An 18,519-nucleotide genomic window follows, 5' to 3' on the forward strand; every position below is an offset into this window, starting at 1 on the left:
GTTTAGGGTAGTAAAAGGGAGTACAAGTAGCGCAAGGAAGGGGTCCTGAACAGAGTAGGGAAATAGCAGGAGTGTAACTTGAGGGGTGTAGGGGGCACATTTTTACATTGGCCAAGAAGTCTTGGGCGACCCATAGGGTGTCTCTTCCCGAGTCTCGACACATTATATGTGGCAACTTTAGAAAGCCTGTTAAGAGGAAGTGCAGGGTACAGAGAGAGCGCGTTGTGTCATTTTACATGAATGCGACCACACAATTTGTAAACCACAACCTCTTTTGGGGCACACAGCATGCTGACCACATAATAATATAACCAGCACATAAGGTGTCACATAGTAAATTTCCAACAATCCAGAAGGATGTGGGATCATCCGATGGTGCTGGGGGGGATCTGCTCTCTCTTCTGGGTCTCTGGGAGCATCCTGGATGTGTTAATATATGTGTATACAGCATTGTATAGAGTTTTTCTTTTGCATATTCTGGGGGTATGAGGAATTGAGAATATTTTCTGCATATGAGCTTTTTCACAACCAACATGTTGAGAAAAGACTGGTGCCCTATATACCAATTCTGGGCTCTTGGCTTAATCATATCGACCTACCCTGCCACCACCCTCCTCCAGGAAGTACTCAATGTATTTTCTTCTCTTGCGTTCACTCAACCTAAAGATAAGTGTGAACCCTGTGTCCTACTTCCTCTTGATTGTGCCGTGCTATGACTGTGCATCATTTACAGGACCGAGTTCACACGCTGCACTAGATACACCCCCATACATCCACTTTCCTTTACAAGAGGTGTGAGGGGCAAAAAGTCACAATTTCTAGTTGGTGATCCAGGAATTGTGACTTTTTCATGCCTTGTAGGTCCTGCATGTTACATAACTATTCAATGACCAATTTGACATGCTTGTGCAGCGCTGCGTAATCTGTGTGCGCTATATAAATAAAGAATTATTATTATTATTAATGAGTGGGTAGCACTTCTGCCTTGCAGCGCTGGAGTCCTGGCTTCGAATCCCACCCAGGTCAACATCTGCAAAGAGTTTGTATGTTCTCTCCGTGTTTGCGTGGGTTTTCTCCGGGTCCTCCAATTTCTTCCCACACTCCAAAATCATACTGGTAGATTGTTTAGATTGTGAGCCCCATGGGGACAGCAAACAATTTGACATGCTTTGTGCAGCGCTGCATAATCTGTGTGCCCTATATAAATAAAGAATTATTATTATTATGATGAGCATTATCATTAACCCCTGACTCTCCTCTCAATATTATAACATTATTATTCACATCGGACCTCTCATGTTACATTATAGTTAATGTATATAATTCTTATATAAATAGTTAGATTATAATTCGTATAATGATTTACCACTTTTTTGATCCTCAGTCTCCCTCATGGCCATGACGATGATATAAATGCTATTATCATCATGACACCTTCATTATATTATTTTGTTTCTCCGCGAGGTACCACGATTATTATTGTGAGAGTCAATATTTTACGGTGAATATTATGATATCTTCTAGTATGGCTAGCAGATATTTAAATTTATATTATATTTAATATTTAATTTTATATTATATTATGATTGCTGTCCCTCTCCTATTTGATTATTACAACATTATTTTAGTGATTATGATGTTATTGATACATTATAATAATGACATATATTATTTTATATTATTTATTTCCTGCTTATTATTATTGTATAGAGTATAATTATTCCCTGCCCCTCTCATATTGTTTTAGTGGTTATTATGATGTTATTGATACATTATAATGATGACATTTATTATTTGTTTATTTCCTGCTCATTATTATTGTATATAGTATAATTATTCCCTGCCCCTCGCATATATTATTGTAGTGGTTATTGTGTTGTTGGTATTACATTATAATTACAATGTCGGGGATGATTAGAGTTGCTGCTGGCTTTCTCTCTCTTATTACTATGAGGAGTCTGAGCCCCGCCCCTCTCCCGCTCAGCCGCTAGGCCCCGCCTCCCTGTCAGGTTACGTCACGCTCTCCATACTTGGTGATGGCTGGGAGGAGACGCTCTGATTGGCTGTCTGGGCCGTGCTGTAGGCGTGTCCAGAGCTGGGAGCCGCTGACCCGGATGTTCACTCCTAGGTCCTGAGGAAGTGGAGGCGCCGCCGGGCCTACGGGGCACAGCGATACCGAACCGTAACCGCACCGGAGAGCCCGGCCCTCACCCACCGCAGCCATGGTAACTGCAGGGGACGCCCTCTAGCGGGGGGAAGGGGGAACGCCCGCGGGTGAGAGCCCGGGATCTGGCTGTCACGCTGCGCCCGTGACGTCACCCTGCGGGCAACATGACGACACAGGGGATCCAGGGCGCGTTATAGGAGGCGCTGGAGGAGCCGCAGACTCGTATCATAACATCTGCGTGTGTACAACGGTCATATCTCTATATAACGCCCGGCCGCCTCCTCTGTACAGATCAGCACCTCTGTATTACCCCTGCTGCCTCCTCTGTAGAGATCAGGACCTCTGTATTAGCCCTGCCTCCTCCTCTGTAGAGATCAGGACCTCTGTATTAGCCCTGCCTCCTCCTCTGTAGAGATCAGGACCTCTGTATTAGCCCTGCCTCCTCCTCTGTAGAGATCAGGACCTCTGTATTACCCATGCCTCGTCTTCTGTAGAGATCGGGACCTTTGTATTACCCCTGCCTCCTGCTCTGTAGAGATCAGGACCTCTGTATTACCCCTGCCTCCTCTTCTGTAGAGATCAGGACCTCTGTATTACCCCTGCCTCCTGCTCTGTAGAGATCAGGACCTCTGTATTACCCCTGCCTCCTCTTCTGTAGAGATCAGGACCTCTGTATTACCCCTGCCTCCTCTTCTGTAGAGATCGGGACCTTTGTATTACCCATGCCTCCTGCTCTGTAGAGATCAGGACCTCTGTATTACCCTTGCCGCCGCCTCTGTAGAGATTAGGACCTCTGAATTAGCCCTGCCTCTTCCTCTGTAGAGATCAGGACCTCTGTATTAGCCCTGCCTCCTCCTCTGTAGAGATCAGGACCTCTGTATTACCCCTGCCTCCTCTTCTGTAGAGATCGGGACCTTTGTATTACCCCTGCCTCCTGCTCTGTAGAGATCAGGACCTCTGTATTATCCTTGCCGCCGCCGCCTCTGTAGAGATTAGGACCTCTGAATTAGCCCTGCCTCTTCCTCTGTAGAGATCAGGACCTCTGTATTAGCCCTGCCTCCTCCTCTGTAGAGATCAGGACCTTTGTATTACCCCTGCCTCCTGCTCTGTAGAGATCAGAACCTCTGTATTACCCTTGCCACTGCCTCTATAGAGATCAGTACCTCTGTATTAGCCCTGCCTCCTCCTCTGTAGAGATCAGGACCTCTGTATTAGCCCTGCCGCCTCCTCGGTAGAGATAAGGACCTCTGTATTAGCCCTGCCTCTTTCTCTGTAGAGATAAGGACCTCTGTATTAGCCCTGCCTCTTTCTCTGTAGAGATAAGGACCTCTGTATTAGCCCTGCTTCTTTCTCTGTAGAGATCAGGACCTCTGTATTAGCCCTGCCTCCTCCTCTGTAGAGATCAGGACCTCTGTATTAGCCCTGCCTCCTCCTCTGTAAAGATCAGGACCTCTGCATTAGCCCTGCCTCCTCCTCTGTAGAGATCAGGACCTCTGCATTAGCCCTGCCTCCTCCTCTGTAGATATCAGGACCTCTGTATTAGCCCTGCCTCCTCCTCCTCTGTAGAGATCAGGACCTCTGTATTAGCTGTGCCTCCTCCTCTGTAGAGATTGGGAGCTTTGTACCACCCCTTCCTCCTCTGTACTGCACGCTGTCCCTATGTAAAAATCATTATCTCTATAACGTCTTCCTCACTGGGACCCATGTATAATGTCCAGCTTCCTCCTTTATAGTGACCATGACCTCTGTATAACTCCCAGTACACCAGCCTCCTCTTCTGTATTACACCTCAATGTAATTCCCTGTCTATTCCTATATATAATTCAGGACCTCTGTATAACACTGTGCACTGCAACCTGGCCCAATTAAGAGATTATGTAGAGATCAGGGCCTCTGTATAACACTCTGTACATCATCCTGGCTTTTTATAGAGATAATGGCCTGTGTACAACACCCATGTCCTATATAGAGATCAGGACCTCTTTATAATGTCCAGCCTTCTTCTCTATAGAGATCAGGACCTCCATATAACACTCTGTACACTATCCTGGCCCTTTTTAAAGTGCAGGACCTCTGTATACAGAGAGGAGGCGAGCAAGACTGTGTGTCACCGGGCAGGGGGTGTAATATAACCCCTGTGCCCCACATGCCACCTGTCACCCTGTGCTTGGGTCACACTAGGCAGCTGAGGTCACGGTGGACAGGTGAGCTGACACTCACCAAGCGTTGGAGGGTCACTGATAATTTGTAACAAACCCTCAGCTTACCTTCCCACTCCCCACTAAGTTGAAACTTCCGTTTGCATCTGCTATGGATTTACCTGCCTCCTATAGCTTTATGTTACTAGCAGGTAGTGGCCGGCTATGACGTTTCGTCACAGTGTGTCAGGATCTCTCTCACTGGTTGCTACATTCTTGTTCTTGGCGTTGGTTTAATGTGACATGTTGTCTTCTTCATTGCTGTTCTTAGGACTTTGTTGTCTTTGTTTGCCACTCTGTTCCTGGCTGAGGGTTTGTTACAGTTGCATTCGACCTAAATGATCTAAATCAACTGTAGAAGTGTTAGTTTGCTGCAATGTATCTGAGCAGGGAAAAGTCATCAGTCTGGACTGTGTTTAGTGCACAGAGGATTGTGAAAACTAGATGCAACTGCAACTCCGCACAGTGTTTGTTACAATGTGCCAGGATAATGCATTTTCACAGGACTGATACAATGTTTCTCCGGACAGGAGAAAGATTTGCCATAATGATTAAATTCATTCATCAATGGATACAATGATAACAACTGCTCATCTATGTAAAGTATCGCCTCACTGTGTATAAACAAATGCTCTGTTCATTTACAGCAAGCAGAGATCTTCCGATTTGTGAGAATGGGAACGTTGTAGGATTTTGTAGGAGCACACCTCATGTATAAACTGATGGTTACATGAGTGGTATGGCCTCTGTGATTGGTTGTCCGGTACCAGGATGTGTATACAGGTGCAGGGCTCCTGTGATTGCTTGTCTTGCATTAGTGTTTGTGTATAGCGGTGCAGGACTGTAGTGATTGGTTGTCTGGTGTGTGTATATGCGTGCATGGCTGCTGGGATTGGTTGTCGTGAAGTAGTGTGTGTGTGTATATTGTGTATATGCGTACATGGCTCCTCTGATTGGTTGTCTGGTGGTAGTAGTAGTGTGTGTATATGCGTACATGGCTCCTCTGATTGGTTGTCTGGTGGTAGTAGAAGTGTGTGTATGCGTGCATGGCTGCTGGGATTGGTTGTCTGGTGGTAGTAGAAGTGTGTGTATGCGTGCATGGCTGCTGGGATTGGTTGTCTGGTGGTAGTAGGAGTGTGTGTATATGCGTGCATGGCTGCTGGGATTGGTTGTCTGGTGGTAGTAGTAGTGTGTGTTTATACGCGTGCATGGCTGCTGTGATTGGTTCTCTGGTAGTAGTAGTAGTGTGTGTATATGCGTGCATGGCTCCTGTGATTGGTTGTCGTGTAGTAGGAGTGTGTGTATATGCGTGCATGGCTCCTGTGATTGGTTGTCGTGTAGTAGGAGTGTGTGTATATGCGTGCATGGCTCCTGTGATTGGTTTTCTGGTAGTAGGAGGGTGTGTATATGCGTGCATGGCTCCTGTGATTGGTTGTCGTGTAGTAGTAGGAGTGTGTGTATATGCGTTCATGACTCCTGTGATTGGTTGTCGTGTAGTAGTAGGAGTGTGTGTATATGCGTGCATGGCTCCTGTGATTGGTTGTCGTGTAGTAGTAGGAGTGTGTGTATATGCGTGCATGGCTCCTGTGATTGGTTCTCTGGTAGTAGTAGTAGTGTGTGTATATGCGTGCATGGCTCCTGTGATTGGTTGTCGTGTAGTAGGAGTGTGTGTATATGCGTGCATGGCTCCTGTGATTGGTTGTCGTGTAGTAGGAGTGTGTGTATATGCGTGCATGGCTGCTGTGATTGGTTGTCGTGTAGTAGTAGGAGTGTGTGTATATGCGTGCATGGCTGCTGTGATTGGTTGTCGTGTAGTAGTAGGAGTGTGTGTATGTGCGTGCATGGCTGCTGTGATTGGTTGTCGTGTAGTAGTAGGAGTGTGTGTATATGCGTGCATGGCTCCTGTGATTGGTTCTCTGGTAGTAGTAGTAGTGTGTGTATATGCGTGCATGGCTCCTGTGATTGATTGTCGTGTAGTAGGAGTGTGTGTATATGCGTGCATGGCTCCTGTGATTGGTTGTCGTGTAGTAGGAGTGTGTGTATATGCGTGCATGGCTCCTGTGATTGGTTTTCTGGTAGTAGGAGGGTGTGTATATGCGTGCATGGCTCCTGTGATTGGTTGTCGTGTAGTAGTAGGAGTGTGTGTATATGCGTTCATGGCTCCTGTGATTGGTTGTCGTGTAGTAGTAGGAGTGTGTGTATATGCGTGCATGGCTCCTGTGATTGGTTGTCGTGTAGTAGGAGTGTGTGTATGTGCGTGCATGGCTCCTGTGATTGGTTGTCGTGTAGTAGGAGTGTGTGTATATGCGTGCATGGCTCCTGTGATTGGTTGTCGTGTAGTAGGAGTGTGTGTATATGCGTGCATGGCTCCTGTGATTGGTTGTCGTGTAGTAGGAGTGTGTGTATATGCGTGCATGGCTCCTGTGATTGGTTGTCTGGTAGTAGGAGGGTGTGTATATGCGTGCATGGCTCCTGTGATTGGTTGTCGTGTAGTAGGAGTGTGTGTATATGCGTGCATGGCTCCTGTGGTTGGTTGTCGTGTAGTAGTAGGAGTGTGTGTATATGCGTGCATGGCTCCTGTGATTGGTTGTCGTGTAGTAGGAGTGTGTGTATATGCGTGCATGGCTCCTGTGATTGGTTGTCTGGTAGTAGGAGGGTGTGTATATGCGTGCATGGCTCCTGTGATTGGTTGTCGTGTAGTAGGAGTGTGTGTATATGCGTGCATGGCTCCCGTGATTGGTTCTCTGGTGGTAGTAGTAGTGTGTGTATATGCGTGCATGGCTCCTGTGATTGGTTGTCTGGTAGTAGGAGTGTGTGTATATGCGTGCATGGCTCCTGTGATTGGTTGTCTGGTAGTAGGAGGGTGTGTATATGCGTGCATGGCTCCTGTGATTGGTTGTCGTGTAGTAGGAGTGTGTGTATATGCGTGCATGGCTCCCGTGATTGGTTCTCTGGTGGTAGTAGTAGTGTGTGTATATGCGTGCATGGCTCCTGTGATTGGTTGTCGTGTAGTAGTAGGAGTGTGTGTATATGCGTGCATGGCTCCTGTGATTGGTTGTCGTGTAGTAGTAGGAGTGTGTGTATATGCGTGCATGGCTCCTGTGATTGGTTGTCTGGTAGTAGGAGTGTGTGTATATGCGTGCATGGCTCCTGTGATTGGTTGTCGTGTAGTAGTAGTGTGTGTATATGCGTGCATGGCTCCTGTGATTGGTTGTCTGGTAGTAGGAGTGTGTGTATATGCGTGCATGGCTCCTGTGATTGGTTGTCTGGTAGTAGGAGTGTGTGTATATGCGTGCATGGCTCCTGTGATTGGTTGTCTGGTAGAAGAGTGTCTTGTATGTATATGGGTGCAGGGCTCTTTAAATGTTGTGTTGCTGTACATTATGAGGAATCCTATACGGTAACTTCCTGCAATGGGGGATGCTGGTAGGGCCGGGCGCTGTTCTTCCTCCTAGAACAGTGGTGGCGAACCTATGGCACTGGTGCCAGAGGCGGCACTCAGAGCCCTTTCTGTGGGCACCCGGACCATCACCCCAGACATGACTCAAAGAATCTTCCTGCAGTTCCAAGCAACTTAAAAGATGCTGCTTTCAGTCATATTTTGAAACTTACTTCGCTACTTGGGGCTGTAGGAAGAGGGAGAATGAATAGACAGGGCCGAATTGCTCCAGGACCTCTTGCTGGCCCCACGATTCTCTGTGTACAGAGGGACACTGGAAAGAAGCTAACATTTTCCATCTTTCTACTGTGTTGCTGTCCTCAGGAGGCCAGTATGATTGAAAATTGTTGAAGAACAGGGAGCAATAAGTTACTGCTTTAATTTTTGGTTGGCACCTTGCGATAAATAAGGGGGGTTTTGGGTTGCTTTTTTGGCACTTGGCTGCTAAAAGGTTCGCCATCACTGTCCTAGAACATGCTGGGGCAGAGCGAGGCCGAGTCCTGCAGTCAGAGCTGCATGTCTGCTCCTGCCTTCAGAGCCCCCAGCTATGTGCAGGACCTTCCTTCTGCGTGCCTCTTATTATGGTCACATGACCTAATCACTCCTCTCCCAGCTGTCGACATACACAGGGATGTGTCCTTACACTGCTGTTCTCTGTGCAATGAGTTGCATCACACGCAGGCTCAGCAGTGAGCTAAGAGCACAGCAGTGTGAGGAGAAGCTACAATCCAGGGATATACTGTATATACAAATGGGGGGGGGGGGGCTTTGCTGGGCAATATACTAATGGGGGGTGCTTTGCTGGGCAATATACTAATGGGGGGTGCTTTGCTGGGCAATATACTAATGGGGGTGCTTTTCTGGGCATTATACTAATGGGGGGGTACTTTGCTGGGCATTATACTAATGGGGGGTGCTTTGCTGGGCAATATACTAATGGGGGGTGCTTTGCTGGGCAATATACTAATGGGGGGTGCTTTGCTGGGCAATATACTAATGGGGGGGGGGTGCTTTGCTGGGCATTATACTAATGGGGGGTGCTTTGCTGGGCATTATACTAATGGGGGGGTGCTTTACTGGGCATTATACTAATGGGGGGGTGCTTTGCTGGGCATTATACTAATGGGGGGGTGCTTTGCTGGGCAATATACTAATGGGGGGTGCTTTGCTAGGCATTATACTAATGGGGGGGTGCTTTGCTGGGCATTATATTAACGGGGGGGTGCTTTGCTGGGCATTATACTAACGGGGGGGGTGCTTTGCTGGGCATTATACTAACGGGGGGGTGCTTTGCTGGGCATGATACTAATGGGGGGGGGTGCTTTGCTGGGCATTATACTAATGGGGGGGTGCTTTGCTAGGCATTATACTAATGGGGGGGTGCTTTGCTGGGCATTATACTAATGGGGGGGTGCTTTGCTAGGCATTATACTAATGGGGGGGTGCTTTGCTGGGCATTATACTAACTGGGGGGGTGCTTTGCTAGGCATTATACTAATGGGGGGGTGCTTTGCTGGGCATTATACTAACGGGGGGGGGGGGGTGCTTTGCTGGGCATTATACTAATGGGGGGTGCTTTGCTGGGCATTATACTAATGAGGGGGCCATTAGAGTAGTGTCTTCATTTCCCACACTAGGCTTATACTTGAGTCAATACGTTTTCCCATTTTTTTTTTTTTTTTTTTTTTTTATTTTGTGGTAAAATTAGGGGCCTCGGCTTATCCTGGAGTATATAAGGTAAATCCATTTTTCACAGTACTGCTGCTACTAACATAACTGTATGAGTACGCCGTGAGAATAACCTGCACTGGCAGCAGTACAGTATGTACAGTAACCCTATGCAATCCTCTGTACAGGTTCACATGAGGATCTGCGCCAAATTACCTGACGTCACATGACCTGATCAGTGAGCTAGGACAGGCCGGAACATAATTAGATACAAGATCTCTCTTGTATAATGAGCTAGGAAACCCGCTCGCTCATAACATGCGCACGTTAACCATTTAGAGTCCTGGGGCGCTGGGGTCACACCCCATTGCCTATAGATCCAGGTCGTCCCCTAATTTACATCAGTGTATCAGCATATGGATTGTAAGCTCTTGCGAGCAGGTCCCTCGCTCCTATTGTTTCATATACCAATGCTTTACCTCTGGTATATGTCCCCCATGATCTGTACAGCACTGCAGAATATGATGGCGCTATATGATAAAAGATTATTATCAGATTATTATTATTATTGCCAATCTCCTGCGTTGTTAGTTTGTTACAATGTATCACTGCCGTACGGTTACATAAGCCTGGTGTCTGATCCACTGTAACAAACTCCTATGGAATGGTTACATTATACATTCCGAATAATTATTTTTTATAGCGCCATCATATTCCGTAGCGCTGTACAGACAAAATAAGACAATAGGAATGAGGGCCCAGGTTACGTTTTTGGCGGTCACATGACTCCTGTGCAGTTAGTCACATGACTTTCCCCACAGGGGTCACTCTAGAGGTAGTGAATGGGGAGAGTCACCGGACTGTGCGGGATCCAGTCATCAGGTGTGACCCCTTGAGCTGGGGGGGCTGTATTGTTGGGATATATAAGGTTATATAGACATTTCGGTGCCCGGTGTGGTCTGGGTGTGCAGGGTGGCGTCGCCCTCCACATTCCATCACATTAGTGCTTTCACATCTGCCGTAACCCTATACCCCGGAGTCTCCGCTCTCGCCAGCTTCCTGCCACTTTCCATTCTGACCAGACAAAAATAGACGCGTTACGGAAAGGTGATGTGCGCCGGGCGGGGCCTGTACAAGTGCAACCAGAGGGAATAGGACTGTGCCGGATTATCCGATTTTTCTAGATGATCGGTATCTGGATCACGGAGCGACATGTATTTTCAGGTTTTGCAGTGTTTCCCCATTCGCCGCAGGGTCGTTTCCTCTTCTGCTTTTTCTCAGTATTGAAGGGCAGTGAGCTGGTGATTGTCAGCCGCAGCTTTAGATGTGACTGGTGGCGGACTCCTAATATGGAGGTACCCGATGCACCTGTGAGGGGCACTGCCTCCTTCTTGTGACTCATCTTGACTTAATTCACTGAACTCTGTACTACTGTTATTGTCTACTGCTACTCTAGTCACCTCCAAAGCTGCACTGGCATTTCTAGTTTCCTGTGTTGCAGGGTTAACATGTCAGTGTTGGCCCCTTGGGTCAAAGTTCATTGTGGGAGATGCTTGGAGAATATCGTCTTTGGTGACATTGGGTCTTCAACTCTAGTCACCTCCAGAGCTGCATTCAGAATTTTAATACCTCTGGCGAGGTGAGAGATGTAGTGTCTACTGAATTGTTTCTACTCCAGTCACCTCTAGAGCTGTATTCACAATTCATATGGCTCCCTATTAACTCTGATGTTAGAGGACCTAATCTACCACTTCTGACCCCTGCTTGGGAAATGTAATGTGCACTTCGTGTACCATTGAATGTAGTATTCGGTGACATTACGTCTTCTACTCTAGTCGCCTCCAGAGCTGCGTTCATAGATTTAATAGCCCCCTGCTATTCCTTGCTGCCTTTTTGTCTTCTGCATTTTATTATGGGAGGTGAAGTGTTGACACCAGAATTTCTTCTACTCCAGTCACCCCCAAAGCTGCATTTATAAATATAATTCTGTGATACAACATCTCAGTGCTGACCCCTGCTGGTTGATTGTTGCACAGTGCATTGTGGGAGATATGTGTTTCCCCATTTATTACATAATCTACATAAGTGCTGCCCCCTTCTGTTCCTATGTCCCATATAGTGACATTCCACATGTTCAGGCCCAGTATAGGGTGAAGTTATAGTAAATAGGGGAACATTGTAAGAACCTGCGGGTCGTTGATTATGTAACGCACAGATGGAAAAGCCTGCGCCACCGGTTTCCATGTGCCGCAGTAGCCCTCACATTCTTCTGGAGGCGCTATAAGCGGAGTGTCGCGATTTCGTAATAAAAGAATGCGGGCATCTCATCCCTGGAGATACAGTAGACATGGCTGATAACAGAGAACGATAGATTTAAAGGGGATCTAGAACCATAATTCACGGACACTCACTGATAGATTCAGGCACTGTGACTGTGGTAATCTTCTGACATTTGTTATCCATTGTCTCTTTCCTTCTAAAATCAACTTCCAAAATGATGCTAATGAGCCTGAAGGGCTTTGGGGGGGGGGGGGGCAGGCCTTACCAGAGCTTTTCAGGCAGCTACACTGTGCAGGAGCACTTTCCCCTCCCACTGTGAGAGTTTACTGCAGGCAGAGGGAGTGGGGAGGGGCGAGGAGTGTAACAGCCTGTGAATCTGCAGCACAGAGTGGTAACGTCCCCAGAGCTCTTGTGTGTCATTAGTATAATTTTAAAAGTTGATTTTCAAAAGAACAGACTCCACAGTCTGTGCCTGAATCTATGAGTGTCCCTGGATTGTGATGGTAGATCTCAGAGCCTGGGCCCCCCTCCGGTGTGTGATTACTTCCTAGCAGAAGGTCTTCACCAGTAGTGGTCAGTCACGTGATTTACGCCATGTTATAGGCCACGTGGGCGGACAGTGACCCCCACGAGAAGAGGGGCCTTGATGGGATTACCACCCTAAGTCCGCCAGCTCTGCATTTATCATCAGATCTGCTCCATTAGTTGCCGGCTGTTCTCCCAGAAGGGGGGGGGGAGCGCTGGGAACATAGACGTAGAGGAGACAGAAGGAGTGGCCCCGCTGCGGACCCTCGGGCTCTGACATTCCACACATCTCCCACATCCCTCACTTGCTCCAGTTCTTCAGCTGAAAGAGACATAAGATTTGGGTTATGTTTATTCATTATATGAATGATGTGAGTTATCGATTGATCGGTCTCCTGAACGAGAGGTTGGGGGCGATGGCTACTACATTGTGGGCCTGGGAGTGAAGCAACTTGGGGGGAAGCTGAGGCTAATGATGGTGGGGTACAGCACTGGAAGAGATGGCCTCCTTGCTGCTGTAGGGGGCTCATGGTCTTGCTGTGAGGCTCAGGGTTATGGAGGGGCAGCCCTGTGCACTGCTGGCCATGGCGGGCACCGTTGCTTTCACATCCACATACCCGGGCACATACCGCGGAGCTGTCGCCTCTCAGCTTTCACTGCTGTCCAGAGCTGCAGGGACAACCTGATACCTGACCGGCTCTGCTATTCCCAGCATCAGCACATTCCTGCATCCAAGGCCGAGGGGGAGGCACCGCAGGGAGCCGGGGTGGTACCAGCCTTAAAGGGCGGCTCCAGCTCCTCACATCACGGCCTTGACCTCCTACTACTGCGAGAGTGTATTGGGAGATGGATGTGGCCCTCTCTCCCGGAGTGGGGTGTATAGCGCTGACTTTGGGGAACCCTTTAATGTATGATTTATGAGCAGTTCAGAACTCGCCCTATCAACCATAAACCCAACAATATAAGTCCATTTTAATAGTCTGTTGTCTGCCAGTTACACGTTCTGTTGAGCTCACAGAGAATACAACTGTAACAAACCCTCAGCTGTGAGAAAGCAGTTTGTCTGTTTGTTATCCCCTGCGTACATCCAGGGACCCCTCTTATGCCCCCAATGAGATGGGATAGTCACAGAGCTGCAGGTTTGCATTCACTTAATTCATTTCTTCTCGGCAGGCTGTAACCTCTCTATGTGACCTAGTATTCTCTGTTATCAGCCATTTAAAGGAAACAGCAGCGCTGTAATGTATGGATTTCTCTTCCAGGATTGTTAAAACTGGGGTAGTTTGAGGAGGGATGTGTCCTCACACTGCTGTGCTCTGTGCAAGCAGTGTTATGTATTGGCCCTGGACAGATGTTTAACCGTACTTTTTGTGTGTTGTTAGTAGCAGCAGGACTGTGAAATATAGATTTATATTACAGTATTGTAGAACTGCGGGTGTGTCCTCACACTGCTGTGCTCTGTGCTCCATGCAGAGATTACGTATTGGCCCCGGAGAGATGTGTTCTGTTTCTAGCGGCAGGGCAGTGGTATATGGATTGATATGCTGGGATAGTAGTAGCACTGTACTAGGGGCGTATCCTCACACTGCTGTGCTCTCAGCTCTCTGTCTTGCGCTGTTTTACAGCAGATTCTGTTTAAATCGAGGTAAATGAGTGGTGCAGCTCTGGATGTGACTGGAGAAGTCGGGATGAAATCATTCCCCATACTGCAGGGAGAGCAGCAGGGTCGTTGTTTCTGTGCGTGACAATAGGGGGAACGTCTGGCGTCACTGGTGAATGTTTCCCAGCTGCTGACAGAGGCGAGCGCGTCCAGCCAGGATTCCGAAAATCGTCCAGAACGCATATTGCTCGCAGCGAGGCGTCCTGCCGACCTCAGCACGGAGGGGAGTGCTGGCAGCCGATGAAAGGGGAAGGCAGATTTCCTCACTGCCTTTAACTAGGGGAGAAAAATGATGCTTTAGAGATATAAACATCCCGTCCGTAAGATAAACATGGCGCTGTAATCGCTCGCCACACGTGCATGAGGCAGGGGGCGCCGCTGACACCCCCTCCTTCTGCCCTGTCATTGTAGTCTTGGTCCCGGTATCTGCCCCCCTGTATACAGCCCTGCTCTCAGTATCTGCCCCCCTGTATACAGCCCTGCTCTCAGTATCTGCCCCCCTGTATACAGCCCTGCTCTCAGTATCTGCCCCCCTGTATACAGCCCTGCTCTCAGTATCTGCCCCCCTGTATACAGCCCTGCTCTCAGTATCTGCCCCCCTGTATACAGCCCTGCTCTCAGTATCTGCCCCCCTGTATACAGCCCTGCTCTCAGTATCTGCCCCCCTGTATACAGCCCTGTGTATGGGAAAAATCACTAGGGCGCTTGTCAAATATCATTAAGTCTGAGCCTCCCCATCCATCACCACAGCACAGATCATAACCAGTGTATATACATTCCTGTCTTGTATATATATGGGCAGTGCACAGTACCACTTCTCCTGTCCTGTATATATATGGGCAGTGCACAGTACCACTTCTCCTGTCCTGTATATATATGGACAGTGCACAGTACCACTTCTCCTGTAATGTATATATATGGACTGTGCACAGTACCACTTCTCCTGTCCTGTATATATATGGACAGTGCACAGTACCACTTCTCCTGTCCTGTATATATATGGACAGTGCACAGTACCACTTCTCCTGTCCTGTATATATATGGGCAGTGCACAGTACCACTTCTCCTGTCCTGTATATATATGGACAGTGCACAGTACCACTTCTCCTGTCCTATATATATGGACAGTGCACAGTATCACTTCTCCTGTCCTGTATATATATGGGCAGTGCACAGTACCACTTCTCCTGTCCTGTATATATATGGGCAGTGCACAGTACCACTTCTCCTGTCTTGTATATATATGGGCAGTGCACAGTACCACTTCTCCTGTCCTGTATATATATGGACAGTGCACAGTACCACTTCTCCTGTCCTGTATATATATGGACAGTGCACAGTACCACTTCTCCTGTCCTGTATATATATGGACAGTGCACAGTACCACTTCTCCTGTCCTGTATATATATGGGCAGTGCACAGTACCACTTCTCCTGTCCTGTATATATATGGACAGTGCACAGTACCACTTCTCCTGTCCTGTATATATATGGACAGTGCACAGTACCACTTCTCCTGTCCTGTATATATATGGACAGTGCACAGTACCACTTCTCCTGTCTTGTATATATATGGGCAGTGCACAGTACCACTTCTCCTGTCCTGTATATATATGGACAGTGCACAGTACCACTTCTCCTGTCCTGTATATATATGGACAGTGCACAGTACCACTTCTCCTGTCCTATATATATGGACAGTGCACAGTACCACTTCTCCTGTCCTGTATATATATGGGCAGTGCACAGTACCACTTCTCCTGTCCTGTATATATATGGACAGTGCACAGTACCACTTCTCCTGTCCTGTATATATATGGGCAGTGCACAGTACCACTTCTCCTGTCTTGTATATATATGGGCAGTGCACAGTACCACTTCTCCTGTCCTGTATATATATGGACAGTGCACAGTACCACTTCTCCTGTCCTGTATATATATGGACAGTGCACAGTACCACTTCTCCTGTCCTGTATATATATGGGCAGTGCACAGTACCACTTCTCCTGTCCTGTATATATATGGACAGTGCACAGTACCACTTCTCCTGTCCTGTATATATATGGACAGTGCACAGTACCACTTCTCCTGTCCTGTATATATATATGGACAGTGCACAGTACCACATCTCCTGTCCTGTATATATATGGACAGTGCACAGTACCACTTCTCCTGACCTGTATATATATGGGCAGTGCACAGTACCACTTCTCCTGTCCTGTATATATATGGACAGTGCACAGTACCACTTCTCCTGTCCTGTATATATATGGACAGTGCACAGTACCACTTCTCCCATCCTGTATATATATGGACAGTGCACAGTACCACTTCTCCTGTCCTGTATATATATGGACAGTGCACAGTACCACTTCTCCTGTCCTGTATATATATGGACAGTGCACAGTACCACTTCTCCTGTCCTGTATATATATGGACAGTGCACAGTACCACTTCTCCTGTCCTGTGTATATATGGACAGTGCACAGTACCACTTCTCCTGTCCTGTATATATATGGACAGTGCACAGTACCACTTCTCCTGTCCTGTATATATATGGACAGTGCACAGTACCACTTCTCCTGTCCTGTATATATATGGACAGTGCACAGTACCACTTCTCCTGTCCTGTATATATATATGGACAGTGCACAGTATCACTTCTCCTGTCCTGTATATATATGGACAGTGCACAGTACCACTTCTCCTATCCTGTATATATATGGACAGTGCACAGTACCACTTCTCCTGTCCTGTATATATATGGACAGTGCACAGTACCACTTCTCCTGTCCTGTATATATATGGGCAGTGATCAGTACCACTTCTCCTGTCCTGTATATATATGGACAGTGCACAATACCACTTCTCCTGTCCTGTATATATATATGGACAGTGCACAGTACCACTTCTCCTGTCCTGTATATATATGGACAGTGCACAGTACCACTTCTCCTGTCCTGTGTATATATATGTACAGTGCACAGTACCACTTCTCCTGTCCTGTATATATATGGACAGTGCACAGTACCACTTCTCCTGTCCTGTATATATATGGACAGTGCACAGTACCACTTCTCCTGTCCTGTATATATATGGACAGTGCACAGTACGACTTCTCCTGTCCTGTATATATATGGGCAGTGCACAGTACCACTTCTCCTGTCCTGTATATATATTGGCGGTGCACAGTACCACTTCTCCTGTCCTGTATATATATGTACAGTGCACAGTACCACTTCTCCTGTCCTGTATATATATGGACAGTGCACAGTACCACTTCTCCTGTCCTGTATATATATGGACAGTGCACAGTACCACTTCTCCTGTCCTGTATATATATGGACAGTGCACAGTACCACTTCTCCTGTCCTGTATATATATGGACAGTGCACAGTACCACGTCTCCTGTCCTATAGATGTGTATGGGCTGTGTGTAGGTGTGGGAGCTGTACTATAGAGGTGTATGGACTGTGTGTAGGTGTGGGAGCTGTACTATAGAGGTGTATGGACTGTGTGTAGGTGTGGGCGCTGTACTATAGAGGTGTATGGGCTGTGTATAGGTGTGGGAGCTGTACTATAGAGGTTTATGGGCTGTGTATAGGTGTGGGAGCTGTACTATAGAGGTGTATGGGCTGTGTATAGGTGTGGGAGCTGTACTATAGAGGTGTATGAGCTGTACTATAGAGGTGTATGGGCTGTGTATAGGGTGTGGGCGCTGTACTATAGAGGTGTATGGGCTGTGTATAGGTGTGGGCGCTGTACTATAGAGGTGTATGGGCTGTGTATAGGTGTGGGAGCTGTACTATAGAGGTGTATGGGCTGTGTATAGGTGTGGGAGCTGTACTATAGAGGTGTATGGGCTGTGTATAGTGTGTATGAGCTGTACTATAGAGGTGTATGAGCTGTACTATAGAGGTGTATGAGCTGTACTATAGAGGTGTATGAGCTGTACTATAGAGGTGTATGAGCTGTACTATAGAGGTGTATGAGCTGTGTATAGGTGTGGGCGCTGTACTATAGAGGTGTATGGGCTGTGTATAGGTGTGGGAGCTGTACTATAGAGGTGTATGGGCTGTGTATAGGTGTGGGAGCTGTACTATAGAGGTGTATGAGCTGTGTATAGGTGTGGGAGCTGTACTATAGAGGTGTATGAGCTGTGTGTAGGTGTGGGAGCTGTACTATAGAGGTGTATGGGCTGTGTATAGGTGTGGGAGCTGTACTATAGAGGTGTATGGGCTGTGTATAGGTGTGGGAGCTGTACTATAGAGGTGTATGGGCGGTGTATAGGTGTGGGCGCTGTACTATAGAGGTGTATGAGCTGTACTATAGAGGTGTATGAGCTGTACTATAGAGGTGTATGAGCTGTACTATAGAGGTGTATGAGCTGTACTATAGAGGTGTATGAGCTGTACTATAGAGGTGTATGAGCTGTACTATAGAGGTGTATGAGCTGTACTATAGAGGTGTATGAGCTGTACTATAGAGGTGTATGAGCTGTACTATAGAGGTGTATGGGCTGTGTATAGGTGTGGGAGCTGTACTATAGAGGTGTATGGGCTGTGTATAGGGTGTGGGAGCTG

General features: G+C 47.4%; 1 protein-coding gene across 2 annotated transcripts in view; it reads left to right on the top strand.

The window, feature by feature from the left end:
- The first annotated feature begins 2,056 nt into the window (after window positions 1–2,056).
- CAPZB (capping actin protein of muscle Z-line subunit beta) overlaps window positions 2,057–18,519 on the top strand; it is a 31,881-nt gene continuing 15,418 nt past the window's right edge. The window contains exon 1 of one of the 2 annotated variants that reach the window (XM_072155206.1): window positions 2,057–2,225. In XM_072155206.1, the coding sequence (XP_072011307.1) occupies window positions 2,223–2,225 (3 nt within the window). In that variant the 5' untranslated portion in view covers window positions 2,057–2,222. The remainder of the gene's footprint in view (window positions 2,226–18,519) is intronic. The other variant, XM_072155207.1, reaches the window with a different exon arrangement.

The sequence above is a fragment of the Engystomops pustulosus genome, chromosome 6, assembly GCF_040894005.1.
Source record: "Engystomops pustulosus chromosome 6, aEngPut4.maternal, whole genome shotgun sequence".
Taxonomy (NCBI): Eukaryota; Metazoa; Chordata; class Amphibia; order Anura; family Leptodactylidae; genus Engystomops; species Engystomops pustulosus.